Below are 18,613 nucleotides of genomic sequence, written 5' to 3' on the forward strand. Positions count from 1 at the left end.
TCTTCACCCATAAGAGTGATGGTCAGGGCTTCCCTGGTGGTGCAGTGGTTAAGAATCCGCCTGCCAATGCAGGGGACACGGGTTCGAGCCCTGGTCCGGGAAGATCCCACATGCCGCGGAGCAACTAAGCCCGTGCGCCATAACTACTGAGCCTGCGAGCCACAACTACGGAGCCCGTGAGCCACAACTACTGAAGCCTGCATGCCTAGAGCCCATGCTCCGCAACAAGAGAAGCCACTGCAGTGAGAAGCCCATGCACCGCAACAAAGAGTAGCCCCCGCTCGCCGCAACTAGAGAAAGCTCGCGTGCAGCAATGAAGACTCAGTGCAGCCAAAAATAAATAAATAAAAAATGAAGTATAGAATCTTTAAAAAAAAAAAAAAAGAGTGACGGTCAGTCTAGGTTTGTACTGTCCAGAACAGCAGCCACTAGTCACATGTGGCCAGTCCCAACTGCGACGTGCAGTAACCTTAAATGTTTCAAAGACTTTAGTATGAAAAAAGGAATGTAGAATACCTTGATAAATGTTTATATTGATTACATGTTGAAATAATAGTTTCGATATATTGGGTTAAATAGAATATAATTATTTTCACCTGTTTCTTTATACTTATTTGAATGTGGGGCTACTAGAAATTTTAAAATTACATGTATGACTTAAACCTTTGTGACCTGCATTACGTTTCTACTGGACAGTGTTGGTCTAGATGACCTTGGAGACCTCTTCTAACCCTAAAACTCAGTAATTCTAAAAACCCAAGTGTTCCATGAGTTCACTCTGTTTGCACTGTGATGCCGACACCCTCACCAGATTTTAATTTCCACATGGTGCAGTTTAGCTATAGTCTATGCTAATCCTCCTGGTCTTCCCCCACCTATTCTTGCCTCTCTTTTTTTTTTAAGTTTTTGGCCACACCCCATGGCATGTGGGATCTTAGTTCCCTGACCAGGGATCGAACCCACGCCTCCTGCATTGGAAGGCAGAGTCTTAACCATTGGACCGCCAGGGAAGTCCCTTGCCTCTCTTTCTTTACCTGCCAAACCCTTCAAGTGCTCCCATCCAGGAAGCCACCCTCTGACTAATCTGAAGAAGGTATAGTCATGAACAGACCCGAGTAAACAATGACCCAGAGTAAGATACAGAAGATGCTTAATACTTGATTAAAACCTGTTAAACTCTCTTAAAGTCCTTTCTACTTCCTTCCCCTCCAACTTCTAGGGGCTATTCAATTACAAGGCCTCACAAACCTAAGGGAAATTCTGCAGGGGCATCAGCACACCAACATTTTATTCAGGGGCTGATCCATCTCACCCCTTCATAACTCCCAATACCATATTTCCCTGCATCTAAGGCACATCATTAAAATATACATGTATCCCCATCTCAAAGATACCAAGAATCTATCGTAGAATTGATGAAACATATTGGCTTGGCTTAATCTGCTAGAGGCTTCTTTTCAGGAGCTGCTGGGTAGAGGAGGGGCCTCTGCTTTTTTCATGGCCTCCATCTGGCCCAGCTCCAGGGTCTGGATTTGCCCTTCCAGCTCTGACCCTAGGCCTACCTCCTCCCTCACGAAGGCTCCCCTACCCCAGCCCACAGAGATCTCACCCTTCTCTGAACTCTACTTGAATCACAGACTTCAGTCTTCACTAAGTTGCGATATTAACTAATTGAGCCACATGTTAGTCTACCTTCCCCCAGTTTCTGACTCTCCGGGTTCTGTGTTATATCCCTTTTTATAGCCTTCATAGGTTCTGGATCTAGCATCTAGCAAGCACTCAGTAGATACCTGCTACCTGATTGAAAACAAAAAGACACAGGAGGAAAAAGATGAATGTCTGAGAAGGAATGCTGGATGTGAATGGAGGCCGGGAAGCATAGGGCCAGGCAGGTGTGGCAGCCTCACCTTCATCCAGCACTTCTCCACCAGGCTGCTGCTTCCTGCGTCCCGCACTTTGAGGTAACAGTCGACTGCACGGCTGTATTCTCCAGCCTGCTCCCACTGTCGAGCTTGTTCCACCAGTCCTTCCATGCCCCTGTGCAGATGAGTGTGCTTGTGACCAGGAATGGGAGGGGCAGCGTGGCCGATTCTGTGCACACCTTCTGACCACCCACCCCCAGCCCTGCCAACATTTTCGGGTCCCCTGGCTTCATACCTGGCCCCCTTCTTGGTAGCTTCCCGCTCATACTCTTCCTGCAGTGCCTCCAGCTGGCCAGGCACGTAGTCCTTGCAGATCCGCAGGGCATCGCTCCATAGTCCAGCCTCCTGCTCAGATTTCCAGGTATCAGGATGGTTAGCGGCAGGCATGACAGCTTTCCAGTGCCACTCAGGTGCCATGGCCCACTGATCCCTAGGTCCTGGGACTTCTCTTCCCCTTCCTCTTTGTCTCCTTCCCCCTCCCCAGTGTTAACCTCCTGTATCATTCTCAGTACCAGGGCTCAGTGTAGTGCTCTGTGGGCTCTCATGTCCTCTCACCCTCCCCTCATGGCCCTGAATCTGCTGACCCACCTTATAGTAATTGAGGGCCAGGCCTGGTCTCTGGGCCCGAAGCAGCAGCCCTTCTGCTTTCTGGAAGTCCTTCTCCTCCAAGGCCCCCCGGGCCTGCCCCACGAGCACCTCAGCGACGCTGTCAGGGTCGTGGGCCTCGGCCACACGTTGAGCTGCCTCCCAATCCTGGTTATGGACAAACCTGCTCCCAGATGAGGACAGAGAGGAGGCTGAGTATAGGAATGAGGCCTCCACGATGAGAGGCAAAAAGCCATGTCACTGAGGGGGTATAAGATTTATTGGTACTAGGTTTAGATGAAGGTGAAGATGACAATGAAAGATCCTGGGGCTGAGTCTGGGAGGACAGGATGAAGGAATTTATGGGGTAACTCACATGAGGACTGCTTCCTTGGGTTTACCAGCCCTGATGAATTCAGCTTCAGCCTCTTCAAATTTTCCCTAGACGGAGAGAAAGGCAGCCATACATGATGAGACAGAGATTGGCATCACAGGCAGCCATGAGACAGGAGGTTTGACTGCCTGGCAGCAGTGGGCTAGGGGATGGGAAGGAGGGCTCTGTGGTCAGAGTCAAAAGCAATGGAGAAGAATCACATCCATACCTCATCCTCCAGGTACATAGCGTATCTGAGATGAATCTCAGGGGTTTTGTGCTTGAGGGCCAGCCGAGAGAGTTCAAAAGCAAATTCTAAGGAGCTGAAATGGAAGGTGCAGATAAGGTTTGCCTACTCTACACTTCCTTTTATAAGAGGAAAAGAAAAACAGAGGGCAAAGATTGAGAGGAGGAAAAGGCACAGATTAAGAAAGACAATCAATATGAAATGATAGAGAAGCACAGAGAGCACAGCACTGACAGGAAGGAAGGACTCCTGGTGCTCTGACCACCTCCTCCTGAGCCACATCTACATTAGCAGAAAAATAATCTTCCCCAAACAAGTAAAACTACCCGCAGCAATCTGACTCGATGCAGGATTACTCCTGGTGTTCTTAACATTTACTTAAGAAAAGCTCACTTTGGGCAGAAGACCTGCATAGACGTTTTTCAAAAGAGGATACACAGAGGGTCAACATGAAAAGATGCTCTAATCATCTAATCATCAGAGAAATGCAAGTCAAAACCAAAATGAGATAACAACTTGCACCTGTAAGAATGGCTATCATCAAAAAAGGTCTACAAATAGCAAATGTGGGTGAGGATGCGAAGAAAACAGAACCCTTGTGCACTGTTGGTGGGGATGGAATTTGGTGCAGCCAATAGGGAAAAGAGTATGGAGGTTCCTCAAAAAACTAAAAAACAGAACTACCACATGATCCAACAATTCCACTCCTGGGTATATATCTGAAGAAAATAAAAACACTAATTAGAAAAGATACATGCACCCCAATGTTCATAGCAGCACTATTTACAACAGCCAAGATATGGAAGCAACCTAAGTGTCCATCAACAGATAAATGAATAAAGAAGATGTGTTCATATATACAATGGAATACTACTCAACCATAAAAAATGAAATTTTGCCATTTCCAACAACACAGATGGACCTGGAGGGTATTATGCTTAGTGAAATAAGTCAGACAGAGAAAGACAAATACTCTATGTTGTCACTTATATGTGAAATCCAAAAAAACAAAACAAACGAATATAACAAAACAGAAACAGACTCACAGATATAGAGAACAAACTAGTGGTTACCAGTGGGGAGAGGAAAGGGAGGAAGGTCAAGACAGGGCTAGGAGATTAAGAGGTACAGACTACTATATATAAAGTAAATAAGCTACAAGAATACACTATACAGCACAGGGAATATAGCCAATATTTTATAATAACTTTAAATGGAGTATAATTTATAAAAATATTGAATCACCATGTTGGACACCTGAAACTAACATTATAAATCAACTACACTTCAAAAAATTAATAATTTAACTTAATTTTAAAAAGGAAAGAAAAGCTCATTTTGCATTTAATGGAATCACACTTCCGTTACTCAGAAGTAAGTTACTGGCTTAGTGCATTTTAGCTTTAAAAGCTGTTCTCTTTCCACCTTTCTCCTTAGAATAGCCAAAGATTAAACACCATTCTGAGCCTCCTGGGGAACAGGAGCAGAGTTACTAATTATTCTTGCCTCTCTATCAGGTTCTTCCAAGGATCTCTCCTTACCACATTTCTTCACTCTCGCTTCAGCCTCTAGAAATGCTTTTCAGTTATACATCAATTTCCTTTCTCTATATAGAGGCTCTGTCTGGAATGGGGCCAGCAGAGAGAAGGCTTGGGGCCTCACCCGTTGTCAGCAGCATGGTCAATAGCAGCTTCCAGGAGTCCCAGCTTATTGAGCAGTCTAACTGCAGCCTCACCTCCCAGGCTCTTTGCCCACAGATAGGCCACGTGTTTGTGGGCATTAGCTCCTCCGTGAGCCTTGGCCACCTGAAAAGCAAAGCCACTTGGCAATCCTCCAATACAGGGGTACATGGCTGCTCCCTTCTCATCTCTGACCTGACCTCAGCTTGGAAAAAGATCAGGTGCCTCTTCTAGAACAGTAGGAAGAGGGCTAAGTTTCAGGGTCTATTAACCTGATTAGGGTCCCAGGATGGATTTCAGGTCGTTCACAAACCATTAAAATTGAAATTTTAAAAATTAAAAGTGAAATTTTGTGCATAGGTGTGGACTTTTTTCAGAGACACCCATGACCAGTTTAGAATTAGACAGTTACTTGAGAGTGGGAAAGAGGGATGGATGAACCCTGTACCTCCTTACCCAGTAAGGGTAAGAACTCCTTACCCGGTAGGCCTCTTCCCAAAGCCCATTGGACTGGTACATATTCACTGTTGCCTTCCACTCCTGGGCCTCGAGGTAGTGATACTCAGCCTCCTGTAGTCGGCCTTCAGCCTCCAGCTCCTGGGGAGAGGTGGATCAGGATGGAGAGAGGGGGATATGGAGCCTGTTTGGGGGAGAGATGGGCAGGGGCAGGAGAAGGGCTCACCTTGCCCAGGTGTAGGTGTGTGTCACTGAGGAGTTCTGGGTGGTGCTTCCCTATTAGGCGGATCGTATCATCATACAACTTGCGCTTTTTGAACATGGTGATGGCAAGGTCAGGCTCTTCCACTGTCACATACAGCCTGGGGACAGGAGATACACCTGCGGCCTCCTAGACCAGATTCCTGCGGCTAGAGTCGTTCCTAAGGGATTCTGTCACTGCCTCTGGGCAGAGGGCACGTATCTGCAGACCCCATCCCTCCCTCTAGCCCTGAAGCCCCATCTCCTGCTACACCTCCCCTGGGGCCACGTCTCACCTTTCAGCCTCTCGGTACTTGCCCTGCTTCTCCATCTCCTGAGCCTGGGTGATGTACAGCACAGACACATCTTCTGGTCTCATGCACTTCGTTGCCAGCTGTGCGGACACACAGAGCCAGGGTAGCCTCAGGCACCAATTTCCAAGGGAAGCAGAGGGAAACGCGGAGCGGACAAGGAAGTGGGGCTTCAAGGGAGCCCGTTTTCTCAGGAATTCTGAACCTTCCCAACAACCATAGGCATTTGGTTAGCGTCACCCTCCTAGTCAGTTCAGGGAATCCCAAGTCCATAATGAGCAGAGTAAGAACTACATTCTGCTAAGGCAGGAGGGCCAGAGGCACCCTGTGCTGGGGGCACCTGTTCCCACTACCTTGCTCCTACTGTACCCACTGGGCTCTGGGAGCAGAAGAGAGGACGGTTAGCAGTGTGGCCAGAGCTTCGGCAGAGGTATTTCAGATTCCCTAGCCCCCAAGCCCATCTGCTGTCTTCAGAAGTGCGGCTTTGGGAACAAGGGCCTCTCTTCATCCTTGCCTTTCCCTATGGCTAGAGATCAAAGTTACCCAGACTGTTTTTTGGTACTCTTCCTCAGCTTTCAGGGAACCCAGCGAAGTGGGGAGATCAGAGACTAAGCAAAGTGGCAACATAACCACAAAGGTGGAATTCTCTTCTCATGAACTCTGCCCATTCCCTACCTTGTGGGCTTGCTCCCAGCGGCCAGCCTGGGTGTACATGTCTATGGCGTCTTTCGTCCGGCCGCCCTTAGTGTAGAGCTCCTCAGCAATCTGTGGTTGAGACAGGCAGAGGCAAAAGGTCAGAGCATCAGAGTGAAAGCAGCCTGTAGGAGGAAAGAACAAACCTCACTTGGGATGGAGCAGAACCTGGGATACCATTATCCTATAGTCACAGAGAAGCCAAGATGACTACAGGGGTTTCAGACCCTACTGTTTTGAAAAAAGACCAGCCTGAAACAATATGAGGACAATACAGTGGGAGTTTAAGAGGGCCTCACGTTTCTGCAGTGCAAGGCAATTCTATACTCTAACTATATTGGAGTTATTCTTTTTAGTTAATTAATTTGTTTTTGGCTGTGTTAGGTCTTCATTGCTGTGCACGGGCTTCTCATTGCGGTGGCTTCTTTCGTTGCAGAGCACAGGCTCTAGGTGCGGGGGCTTCAGTAGTTGTGGCTCGTGGGCTCTAGAGCGCAGGCTCAGCAGTTGTGGTGCACAGGCTTAGTTGCTCCATGGCATGTGGGATCTTCCCGGACCAGGGATCGAACCTGTGTCCCCTGCATTGGCAGGTGGATTCTTAACCACTGTGCCACCAGGGAAGTCCCTATTCTTTTTTTTAAATTTTAATTAAAAAATTTTTTTATTGAAGTATGGCTGATTGACAATGTGTTAATTTCTACTGTACAGCAAAGTGATTCAGTTATACGTGTATATATATATTCTTTTTCATATTCTTTTCCATTATGGTTTATCACAGGATATTGAATATAGTTCCCTGTGCTATATAGTAGGACCTTGCTGTTTATCCGTCCTGTATATACTAGTTTGCACCTGCTAATGTTGGAGTTATCCATGAAGCATCACTCATGCTTGTACAGGAAGAGAGCTGGAGACTTGCTTTATATGTCTGGGAGAGGGGTCTGTGTTATGTTAGAATGAAATGGGGGAAATAAACCTCTTTCGTCCCATTCAGGGTGGTAACACTGCTGGGTCCCAGAAAGAAGGATTTGGAACACTTCTTGTTCTGGGTTCCCTCCTCATCATCCTGTACCGCATTGCTTCAGGCTGCAGAAAGGGGCTCTCCCTCACCTCGTACTCCTGCAGAGACGCATAGTGTTGGGCCACATGAGGATAGTATTTGGACGCAGTGTTCTGGTCCTGTAGATCTAATATATAAATTGCCTTCTTCCACTGGCGGGCACCCAGGGCAGCCTCAATTGCCTTAATGGAGCACCTGGCATAGTTGGGAAAGGTGTAAATATGTATGAGCAAAGAGGAAAATAGATGGAGGTAAAGGGAAACCTCAAGCATATTCCAACCGACATTTTGAGATCTCTCTTATTTTAGAAAGGCCCTGGCACCCTAACTTTCCCCGTCGCCTCTCATCTCATGCCCAAACGTCCTCTACACCCCCGGACCACCACACCTGGCTTCAATGTAGTGATTAATGGCCGCGTCAAGCTGCTTCTGCTGCACCAAGTGGTCCCCCCACGCCTCCTCTAGTCTCACCACCTCCACTGGGAATGCCAATCGAGCCAGCTCCACCGCTGCCAGAGACAGAGAGGGCACTCAGCTCAGACTTCAGGAAAAGTGAGATAGAGAAATGAGGCGTGGAATACAGGTGAGAAGTGGAGGGGCAGCGGAGCACTGAAGCCAGTCAGCCTGAGCAGAGGCACAGAACAGGTGTGGGCGACTGTCGGGGCCGCAGTCCACAACACTGAGGGATGGGCTGTGGGTGGCTAGTACCTTTCATGAATGCGTTGCCTTTACAGTAGCACTCCAGGGCCCGCTGTGGATTTCGAATCTTCTCAAAGAGATCACCTGCCTGTTAACACATTCCATATTACTACAAAGATACCCTTACTACACAAAAATCAAGTATCAGCCCCCAAAGGAGGCGAATCAGCCACTAGTCAGGGAGGGCTATGTGCTCCAAGACCCCTCTGGGTAGGAAAGGGGCACTGAGCCCTGGGGGTAAGGGACAGGAATAGGAAGCCAGCCATACCCTTTCATACAGTTCGCTCTTGATAAGGGCTGCAGTGATGAGCTCTACCAGCTCTGTGGTGGCCAGCAGTTCCTCTTGGGTCAGCACCAGCCGAGCAGCTTTGGCAGGGAGCCCAGCTTTGAGGTAGAGGCTGATGGCTGCTAGCCCGTCCCCTTGGCTCTCCCGAAGTTCGCCTGCTCGCTCCTCTTGCTGTGTGTCCATCAGCCACTGGTAGTAACCCTGGCGCAGCTTCTCTAGGGCTGGGTGCCCCTGGACACGCAACAGAGAGGACCAGGAGTCACATCCCTCCTGCCCTGCTGCTTCCCAGGCTTCTCCAATCCCACTGTAACAACAGAAACCCTCCCCGTCACCAATGTCCTAACTCCTCACCATATCGGGTCCCAGCCCCCGCCCTGTTGCAGTTCCCACAGTCTCCTTGACAAGAGGAGGTTTCTGATATTGGTGGGAGTGAGTTCTGAACAACTGTGGGGAAGACAGAACTGGTACCTTGGCCTCAGCCACTGCGATACATTCGTCCCAACGGTGTAGCTCCTGGTACATGTCCATGGCCTCCTCAACAGCATTCTAGGGGAACCCAGGAAGAGGAAAGAGGGACACCAGGAAGATACGAGAATCAGAAATCAGCAAGCTCTCCTCAGGCCAGCTAAGATGCCGGCCTATGTGGACTGAAAGCCTCATCCTTTACGTATACACAAGCAGAGGTGGATTTAGTATGAAACTAAAAGAAACTTAAGCTTCAGGGCACCTTATTTGCACAGGTTCCTTCCAAAGCAACTTTTCTTAAAGAGGGCTCCTCAAAGTGTATAAACTTTGGGCCTCACAAAATCTGGATCTACCTCCACGCACAAGAATTGCAGAGACAGGCTCTGGAGTATACGGGGAGACAGTGGACTTTTTACGAAAGAAAGAAGTGATTGTAAGAACTAACACAGAGGGGGAAATTATGGAGGAGTGAAATGAACTGTATAGACCTTTCTGAAAGTTCTCCCCAGACCTTTGGTAGCCCAGCTGACCGGTGCTCATTCCTCCCGAGTTTGCCTCTCTATTTCTTCCCCTCTGATCCCCTCTTCCATCCAGTTCTTCTGTTGCTATTACCTGTTCTAAGAAGATCATTTCGGCCAGCTTGTAGTTCTTCTCCAGCATGGCAAGACGTGCTCGGACCTGATAAAAGTCTGTTCCTTCTCCACCCTGTGGGGCAAAAGGAGGTTCTGGTTATTCTGTTGGTGCTACAGGAGCCATTCTGTCTGTGTGGCCAGAGAGACATGGAGGCTAAAGGGCTTAGGAAGCTGAAACCCTTCATGGGGCTTAGAGGCTCGAGGTTTGGCAAGCAATTCCAAAATGGTCTGACTTGAAGGTAGAGGTGTGGGGGGCAGGGTAGAGGAAATTAGCCATGGCTGGAAAGCTAAGAGCCGCGGGGCTGAGTACCAGGAGAAATCTCAGCTTGAAAGACTGAACGAATCAGGAGGAGAATACTTGCATATTCCCGAGACACTTGATCTGCAATCTCGTTGGTCTGGTGTAGGAATCGAGCTTTTGCTACATGGCCCAAAGCAGAAAAGCACCTGTAGTATGGAAGCAATAACAGTAATATTATTATAAAATCATCATTAATTCATTGGTTCAGTAGATATACTGAGCACCTATTATATGCCAGAAACTGTTCTTGCCACTGGGGACACAAAAGGGATAAGACAGAGGAGGGCCCAGCTCTTAGGAAACTTACTTTCTAGTGGAAACAAATAATTAGTAAACAAATAAACAACGATTATTTGAAAGAATGGAAAATAAAACTAAGGGGACTCCTTAAGTTGGTAGTCAGAGGAGACCTGTTTGAGGAGCTGACATCTGAGCTGAGACCTTAATACAAGAAAGAGCCAATCATGACAAGATGGAGAAAAATTATTCCAGGCAGAGAGAAAAGCTAGTGTAAAGGCCCTAAGGCAGGAGTGAGCCTGGCACGCTCAAAGGCACAAAAGGATGCCAGTGCGGCTGGAGACTAATGGGCAAGTACCTGATATGAGAAGAAAGCAGAGGCCAAATCCTGTGGGGCCTTAGGACATGCAAAGAGTTTGGGTTTTATACAAAGTACAATGGTAAGTTACTGGAAGGTTCTGAGCAAGAAAATGATATAATCTAATTTATGTTTTTAAAAAATTACCTCAGCTGCTATGGGGTGAATGGATCGTAGGGGTATAAGAACTGTATCAGTGAGTCTAATTAAGAGGCTTTGCAACACAGCATGTAGATGGTGGTGGTCTATTCCAGGGTGGACACAGTAGACTTGAACAAATAAGAGATTCAGGATACCTTTTTTTTTTTTTACAATCACATGGATCACTTTTTATTTTTAACATATAGAACTTGACTTTGTGTTCATATATATATATGCATGTACACATGTACAAAATACTTGTATCTGTTAGCATTTTCTTTTTTTTATCTTTATTGGAGTATAATTGCTTTACAATGCTGTGTTAGTTTTTTCTGTACAACAAAGTGAATCAGCTATACGTATACATATATCCCCATATCCCCTCCCTTTTGAGCCTCCCTCCCACCCTCCGTATCCCACCCCTCTAGGTAGTCACAAAGCATCAAGCTGATCTCCCTGTGCTATGCAGCGGCTTCCCACTAGCCATCCATTTTACATTTAGTAGTGTATCTATGTCAATGCTACTCTCTCACTTCGTCCCAGCTTCCCCTTCCCCCACCCCTGGGTCCTCAAGTCCATTCTCTGCATCTTTATTCCTGCCCTGCCACTAGGTTCATCAGTACCGTTTTTTTTTAGATTCCAAATATGTGTGTTAGCATATGGTATTTGTTTTTCTCTTTCTGACTTACTTCACTCTGTATGAGAGACTCTATGTCCATCCACCTCATTACAGGTAACTCAGTTTCATTCCTTTTTATGGCTGAGTAATATTCCATTGTATATATGTGCCACATCTTCTTTATCCATTCATCTGTCGATGGACATTTAGGTTGCTTCCATGTCCTGGCTATTGTAAATAGAGCTGCAATGAACATTGTGGTACATGACTCTTTTTGAATTATGGTTTTCTCAGGGTATATGTCCAGTAGTGGGATTACTGGGTCATATGGTAGTTCTATTTTTAGTTTTTTAAGGAACCTCCATGCTGCTCTCCATAGTGACTGTATCAATTTAGATTCCCACCAACAGTGCAGGAGGGTTCCCTTTCTCCACACCTTCTCCAGCATTTATTGTTTCTAGATTTTTTGATGATGGCCATTCTGACCGGTGTGAGGTGATACCTCATTGTGGTTTTTTATTTTATTATTATTATTTTTTTTTACCCTACGCGGGCCTCTCACTGCTGTGGCCTCTCCCGTTGCGGAGCACAGGCTCCAGACGCGCAGGCTCAGCAGCCATGGCTCACGGGCCCAGCCGCTCCGCAGCATGTGGGATCTTCCCAGACCGGGGCACGAACCCGTGTCCCCTGCATTGGCAGGCAGACTCTCAACCACTGCGCCACCAGGGAAGTCCCTCATTGTGGTTTTGATTTGCATTTCTCTAATGATTAGTGATGTTGAGCATCCTTTCACGTGTTTGTTGGCAATCTGTATATCTTCTTTGGAGAAATGTCTATTTAGGTCTTCTGCCCATTTTAAAATTTATTTTTATTTTTTATTTTTTGCGGTACGCGGGCCTCTCACCGCTGTGGCCTCTCCCATTGCGGAGCACAGGCTCCCGACACGCAGGCCAAGCGGCCATGGCTCACGGGCCCAGCCGCTCCGCGGCATGTGGGATCTTCCCGGACCGGGGCATGAACTCGCGTCCCCTGCATCGGCAGGCGGGCTCTCAACCACTGCGCCACCAGGGAAGCCCCTTCTGCCCATTTTTGGATTGGGTTGTTTGTTTTTTTGACAGTGAGCTGCATGAGCTGCTTATATATCTTGGAGATCAATCCTTTGTCAGTTGCTTTGTTCACAAATATTTTCTCCCATTGTGAGGGTTGTCTTTTTGTCTTGTTTACGGTTTCCTCTGCTGTGAAAAAGCTTTTAAGTTTCATTAGGTCCCATTTGTTTATTTTTGTTTTTATTTCCATTTCTCTAGGAGATGGGTCAAAGAGGATCTTGCTGTGATTTATGTCATAGAGTGTTCTGCCTAAGTTTTCCTGTAAGAGTTTTATAGTGTCTGGCCTTACATTTAGGTCTTTAATCTATCTTGAGTTTATTTTTGTGTATGGTGTTAGGAAGTGTTCTGATTTCATTCTTTTCCATGTAGCTGTCCAGTTTTCCCAGCACCAATTATTGAAGAGACTGTCTTTTCTCCACTGTATATTCTTGCCTCCTTTGTCAAAGATAAGGTGACCACATGTGTGTGGGTTTATCTCTGGGCTTTCTATCCTGTTCCACTGATCTATATTTCTGTTTTTGTGCCAGTACCATACTGTCTTGATTACTGTAACTTTGTAGTATAGCCTGAGGTCAGGGAGCCTCCAGCTCCGTTTTTCTTTCTGAAGACTGCTTTGGCTATTTGGGGTCTTTTGTGTTTCTATACACACTGTAAAATTTTTTGTTCTAGCTCTGTGAAAAATGCCATTGGTAGTTTGATATGGATTATATTGAATCTGTAGATTGCTCTGGGTAGTATAGTCATTTTCACAATGTTGATTCTTCCAATTCAAGAACACGGTACATCTCTCCATCTGTTTGTATACTCTTTGATTTCTTTCATCAGTGTCTTACAGTTTTCTGCATACAAGTCTTTCGCCTCCTTAGGTAGGTTTATTCCTAGGTATTTTATTCTTTTTGTTGCAGTGGTAAATGGGAGTGTTTCCTTAATTTCTCTTTCTGATTTTTCACTGTTAGTGTATAGGAATGCAAGAGATTGCTGTGCATTAATTTTCAGGATATGTTTTGAAGACCCTGGATCAGTGTCCCTAGGACTTGCTGAGAGTCTAGCTGTGAGGGGATGGGAAAAAAGGGACCAAGGATGACTCCTTGGCAAAATAGCAGCAGCTGACCTTTAAAGAGCACTTCCAACCTGTGCTCTTCGCACAGGTCCTCTCATTTGCTCTCCACTACCACTGCCATTTTTCTTTACCATCCTGCAAGGTAAATTCTGTTATCATCCCCATTTCATAGAGCAAATGGAGAAACCAAGGCTTGGGAAGGTTAAGTTAACCTCTCTCAAGTTGCACAGTTGGTAAATGGAGCCAAGATTTGAAATCAGAGAGTCTGGAGTCCAATGTTTGTCCTATAAATTACACTCCTATACAACACCTGGAATATACACATCAACATATATATATATATATATATGACTGATTCACTTTGCTGTACAGCAAGAAACTAACACAACATTGTAAAGCAACTATACTCCAATAAAAATTAAAAAATAAATAAATAAAAGACATACTCATAATCTAGGATGGGAGGATGCTTGGAATAACTGTACCATGGAAGGGTTCTATGACATCTGTTGGCATGGGAAGGGAAGTGCTGCCTTAACACTGGGGAGGAGCAGCCCACGGGGAAGATACCTGCATGGCCATCCCTCCCTCCTAGCTGCCTGGCACCTCGGTTCCACAGCCCAACTCACCTCTCAGCAATGTGTAGCTGCCTTGCTTCCAGTGACAGCTTACTCAAGGTTTTCCACATTGCCTCTGTTTCTGGGGTCATTTCCAGAGTCTCCAAGAAGGCTGCTGCCCTGGAGAGGGAAGGAAGCAAAGCACAAGGAATGAGTCCAGGGTCAGGAAGACACCGAGGAATACTAGCGATGGGGCAGGAGAGGAGGGGGGCAGGCAATTATTTGTCCTCTTTGTCTAATCTCCTCCCAGGACACCACGTTCTTTTTAGACATGGCCAGTTTTACTACCCATCCCAGGTTCTCAGAACCAGAATTTCCCACCACCTTGCTGGTTACCAGTCTAGCCCCTCACCTGGTGTAGTTGCCGTCATCAATAGCTGTTCCAAACTCAATAAGGCCCTCATCCAGTGTGTAGGCAACTGTAGTCACACCTTCAGTCACCATCACCTCGGTCTTTCCCCCGCCCCGCTCCAGACCTACAACATCACCCTGTAAAAATTCAACACCCCCATCCCACCAGAATTCCAAGTTAGCATTTCCACTGAGTCAACTGCAGCAAAGACCCACCCTCATTCAACCCTACTGCTCATACACTGAGGGAATTACAGTGGCTCCTGTTTTTCTAACATTTAGTTTCTCTCAGGCAGATAAAAATTCCCTATGTATGGTAATATCCTTGGGTTAAAGTACATTCATAGCTATGATGGCACTAATGGCTAGGGATAAGTTGACAAAGTGTGACATCCACTTCTGCCACTACCAGCAGTACTATGACTCGGTATTCTTAAATGCCCTCCTGTTAAAATTCAACTTGAACATACTTCTTAATGTATTGCTGAGTTCAACTGAAGAAACCACTAGGAATGCTTCCTACTCCCTCCCCCAGTCCCCACAAAAAGAAAGCAAGAGAGAAAGAGGTCACTAAGCTAAAATGGAAAAACATGAGCAGGAAAAAATGGAAGGTGAGCAAGTAGGAAGAATACAGTTGCCCTGAAGGCAAACACAGTATTAGGAGAATAAACTTTGGGTCCTCCAGCAGGATGAGGAGGCCAAATCTAAGGTTCCCTCATTAAACTGGGGATCCTCTCTTCAGGAAAGGGAACCAAAGGGGTACAGGTCATTAATATGCCTGATTCCTGCAGAGGCAAACACAAATCATCTCTGGAGGAAAACATGCCTATTTGAGGCCCTCAGGATTCCAAAAGATTACATTCAATGTTAACATGAGCTCACAATAAAAACTACCAAAATATAAGTTAACAAACAGTTAACCAAAAAGTTAAATGAGTAAACAATACCTATAAACAACAGTTTTAGACCTCCATGGGTCTCAGATATCAAAAATAATAGTTATGAAAAAGACAGTTATGAAATATAAAATAATTATGTGTGAGTTGTTTAAAGACCTAAAAGAGGAAATGAAAAATTAAGCAAGGGACAAGAGACTATCAAAAATGGTCAGTCACATTGGAGAAAGAACCAAATAAAACCTTATGAAAAATTTAATTTTTGAAGTAAAAAACTCAATAGATGGTTTAAATAGCAGATTAGACAATGATGAAAATGAATTAATGAACTAAAAGATGTATCTTAAGAAATTATCCAGAATGTAGCATGGAGTGAGGAGAAAGGAAATATGAAAGACAGGTTAAAAAGGTACAGAAGACAGAACAAGAAATCTAACATATACCTAATTAGAGTTTCGATGGAGAGACTGGAGAATATGATAGAAGAAGCAAAGTTTGAAGAGATTATGGTTGGGAAATTTCCAAGACTGATAGAAATATGTGTACTCACAATTACAGGTAGCACAATATATACCAAGCAGGATAAATAAAAAGAAATTTATAGCTAGACACACTGTAGTAAAATTTCAACATGCCTAAAAAAAGATTTTAAAAGCAACCAGAGAGAAAAGACAGATTACCTACACAGAAAGGGCTATTAATAAACTTGTCAGAACAAAAGAAGTCAATCAATGGGACAATATCTGCAAAAGGCTAAGAAAAATGAGCTGTCAATCTAGAACTGGGGGGACTTCCCGGTGGCGCAGGTGTTAAGAATCCACCTGCCAATGCAGGGGACATAGGTTCAAGTGCTGGTCTGGGAAGATTTCATATGCCATGGAGCAACTAAGCCCGTGCACCACAACTACTGAGCCCGCATGCCACAACTCCTGAGCCTGCGCTCTAGAGCCTGTGAGCCACAGCTACTGAGCCCGTGTGCCACAACTACTGAAGCCTGCGCGCCACAACTACTGCAGCCCACGCGCCTAGAGCCCATGCTCCGCAACCAAGAGAAGCCACTGCAATGAGAGGCCTGCGCACCGCAACGAAGAGTAGCCCCCACTCGCTGCAACTAGAGAAAGCCCGCACGCAGCAGCGAAGACCCAACATAGTCAAAAAAAAAAAATCTAGAATTCGGTACTGAGTCCAAGTATCTTTCAAGAGCAAAGCTCTAAATAAAAACATTTTCAGAAAATCAAAACCTGAACGTTTATCATCAAAAGACTTTCACTAAAGAAACTTCTAGGATAGCCTCATCCACCAGAGGGCAGACAGTAGAAGCAAGAAGAACTACAATTCTGCAGGAAACTACAATTTCCTCCTGTGGGAGGAAAACCACATTCACAAAAATATAGACAGAATGAAAAGGCAGGGGACTTTGTACCAGATGAAGGAACAAGATAAAACCCCAGAAAAACAACTAAATGAAGTGGAGGTAGGCAACCTTCCAGAAAAAGAATTCAGAATAATGATAATGAACATGATCCAAGACCTCGGAAAAAGAATGGAGGCAAAGATCGAGAAGATGCAAGAAATGTTTAACAAAGACCTAGAAGAATTAAAGAACAAACAAACAGAGATGAAAACAATAACTGAAATGAAAAATATACTAGAAGGAACCAACAGCAGAATAACTGAGGCAGAAGAATGGATAAGTGACCTGGAAGACAGAATGGTGGAATTCACTGCCACAGAACAGAATAAAGAAAAAAAGAATGAAAAGAAATGAAGACAGCCTAAGAGACTTTTGGGATAATATTAAATGCGACAACATTCGCATTATGGGGTCCCAGAAAGAGAAAAGAGAGAAAAAGGACCCGAGAAAATATTTGAAGAGATTATAGTCGAAAACTTCCCTAACATGGGAAAGGAAATAGCCACCCAAGTCCAGGAAGTGCAGAGAGTCCCAGGCAGATTAAACCCAAGGAGAAACATGCCGAGACACATACTAATCAAATTGACAAAAATTAAAGACAAAGAAAAATTATTGAAAGCAACAAGGGAAAAATGACAAAAACATACAAGGCAACTTCCATAAGGTTAACAGCTGATTTCTCAGCAGAAACTCTACAAGCCAGAAGGGAGTGGAACGATGTATTTAAAGCGATGAAAGGGAAGAACCTACAACCAAGATTACTCTACTCAGCAAGGAACTCATTCAGATTCGATGGAGAAATCAAAAGATTTACAGACAAGCAAAAGCTAAGAGAATTCAGCACCACCAAACCAGCTCTACAACAAATGCTAAAGGAACTTCTCTAAGTGGGAAACACAAGAGAAGAAAAGGACCTACAGAAACAAACCCATAGGGCTTCCCTGGTGGCGCAGTGGTTGAGAGTCCACCTGCCGATGCAGGGGACACGGGTTCGTGCCCCGGTCCAGGAAGATCCCACATGCCGTGGAGCCTGCTGTGCTCTGCAATGGGAGAGGCCACAACAGTGAGAGGCCCGCATACCGCAAACAAAACAAAACAAAACAAAACAAAACAAAAACCCATAACAATTAAGAAAATGGTAATAGGAACATACATATTGATAATTACCTTAAACGTGAATGGATTAAATGCTCCAACTGCTGAATGGATACAAAAACAAGACCCATATATAAGCTGTCTACAAGAGACCCACACTTCAGACCTAGGGACACATACAGACTGAAAGTGAGGGGATGGAAAAAGATATTCCACGCAAATGGAAATCAAAAGAAAGCTGGAGTAGCAACACTCATATCAGATAAAATAGACTTTAAAATACAGAATGTTACAAGAGACAAGGAAGGACACTACATAATGATCAAGGGATCAATCCAAGAAGAAGATATAACAATTATAAATATATATGCACCCAACATAGGAGCGCCTCAATACATAAGGCAACTGCTAACAGTTATAAAAGAGGAAATCAACAGTAACACAGTAACAGTGGGGGACTTTAACAGCTCACTTACACCAATGGACAGATCATCCAGACAGAAAATTAATAAGGAAACACAAGCTTTAAATGACACAATAGACCAGATAGATTTAATTGATATTTATAAGACATTCCTTCCAAAAACAGCAGATTACACTTTCTTCTCAAGTGCACACTGAACATTCTCCAGGATAGATCACATCTTGGGTCACAAATCAAGCCTCAGTAAATTTAAGAAAACTGAAATCATATCAAGCATCTTTTCTGACCACAACGCTATGAGATTAGAAATCAATTACAGGGAAAAAAACGTAAAAGGCACAAACACATGG

At 45.1% G+C, this 18,613-nt stretch overlaps 1 protein-coding gene across 1 annotated transcript in view; it reads right to left on the reverse strand.

Moving 5' to 3' along the window:
• IFT172 (intraflagellar transport 172) overlaps nucleotides 1-18,613 on the reverse strand; it is a 41,977-nt gene that overhangs the window by 4,764 nt on the left and 18,600 nt on the right. The window contains exons 17-35 of the mRNA XM_060117488.1: nucleotides 14,436-14,572; nucleotides 14,096-14,203; nucleotides 10,007-10,091; nucleotides 9,625-9,717; nucleotides 9,016-9,093; nucleotides 8,530-8,778; nucleotides 8,271-8,349; nucleotides 7,951-8,071; nucleotides 7,614-7,758; nucleotides 6,489-6,578; nucleotides 5,799-5,896; nucleotides 5,489-5,624; nucleotides 5,287-5,403; nucleotides 4,790-4,932; nucleotides 3,110-3,203; nucleotides 2,884-2,948; nucleotides 2,511-2,691; nucleotides 2,158-2,267; nucleotides 1,908-2,037 (exon numbers count right to left, since the gene is read on the reverse strand). Of these exons, the coding sequence (XP_059973471.1) occupies nucleotides 1,908-2,037; nucleotides 2,158-2,267; nucleotides 2,511-2,691; nucleotides 2,884-2,948; nucleotides 3,110-3,203; nucleotides 4,790-4,932; nucleotides 5,287-5,403; nucleotides 5,489-5,624; nucleotides 5,799-5,896; nucleotides 6,489-6,578; nucleotides 7,614-7,758; nucleotides 7,951-8,071; nucleotides 8,271-8,349; nucleotides 8,530-8,778; nucleotides 9,016-9,093; nucleotides 9,625-9,717; nucleotides 10,007-10,091; nucleotides 14,096-14,203; nucleotides 14,436-14,572 (2,259 nt within the window). The remainder of the gene's footprint in view (nucleotides 1-1,907; nucleotides 2,038-2,157; nucleotides 2,268-2,510; nucleotides 2,692-2,883; nucleotides 2,949-3,109; nucleotides 3,204-4,789; nucleotides 4,933-5,286; nucleotides 5,404-5,488; nucleotides 5,625-5,798; nucleotides 5,897-6,488; nucleotides 6,579-7,613; nucleotides 7,759-7,950; nucleotides 8,072-8,270; nucleotides 8,350-8,529; nucleotides 8,779-9,015; nucleotides 9,094-9,624; nucleotides 9,718-10,006; nucleotides 10,092-14,095; nucleotides 14,204-14,435; nucleotides 14,573-18,613) is intronic.

The sequence above is a fragment of the Mesoplodon densirostris genome, chromosome 14 (assembly GCF_025265405.1).
Source record: "Mesoplodon densirostris isolate mMesDen1 chromosome 14, mMesDen1 primary haplotype, whole genome shotgun sequence".
Lineage (NCBI taxonomy): Eukaryota > Metazoa > Chordata > Mammalia > Artiodactyla > Ziphiidae > Mesoplodon > Mesoplodon densirostris.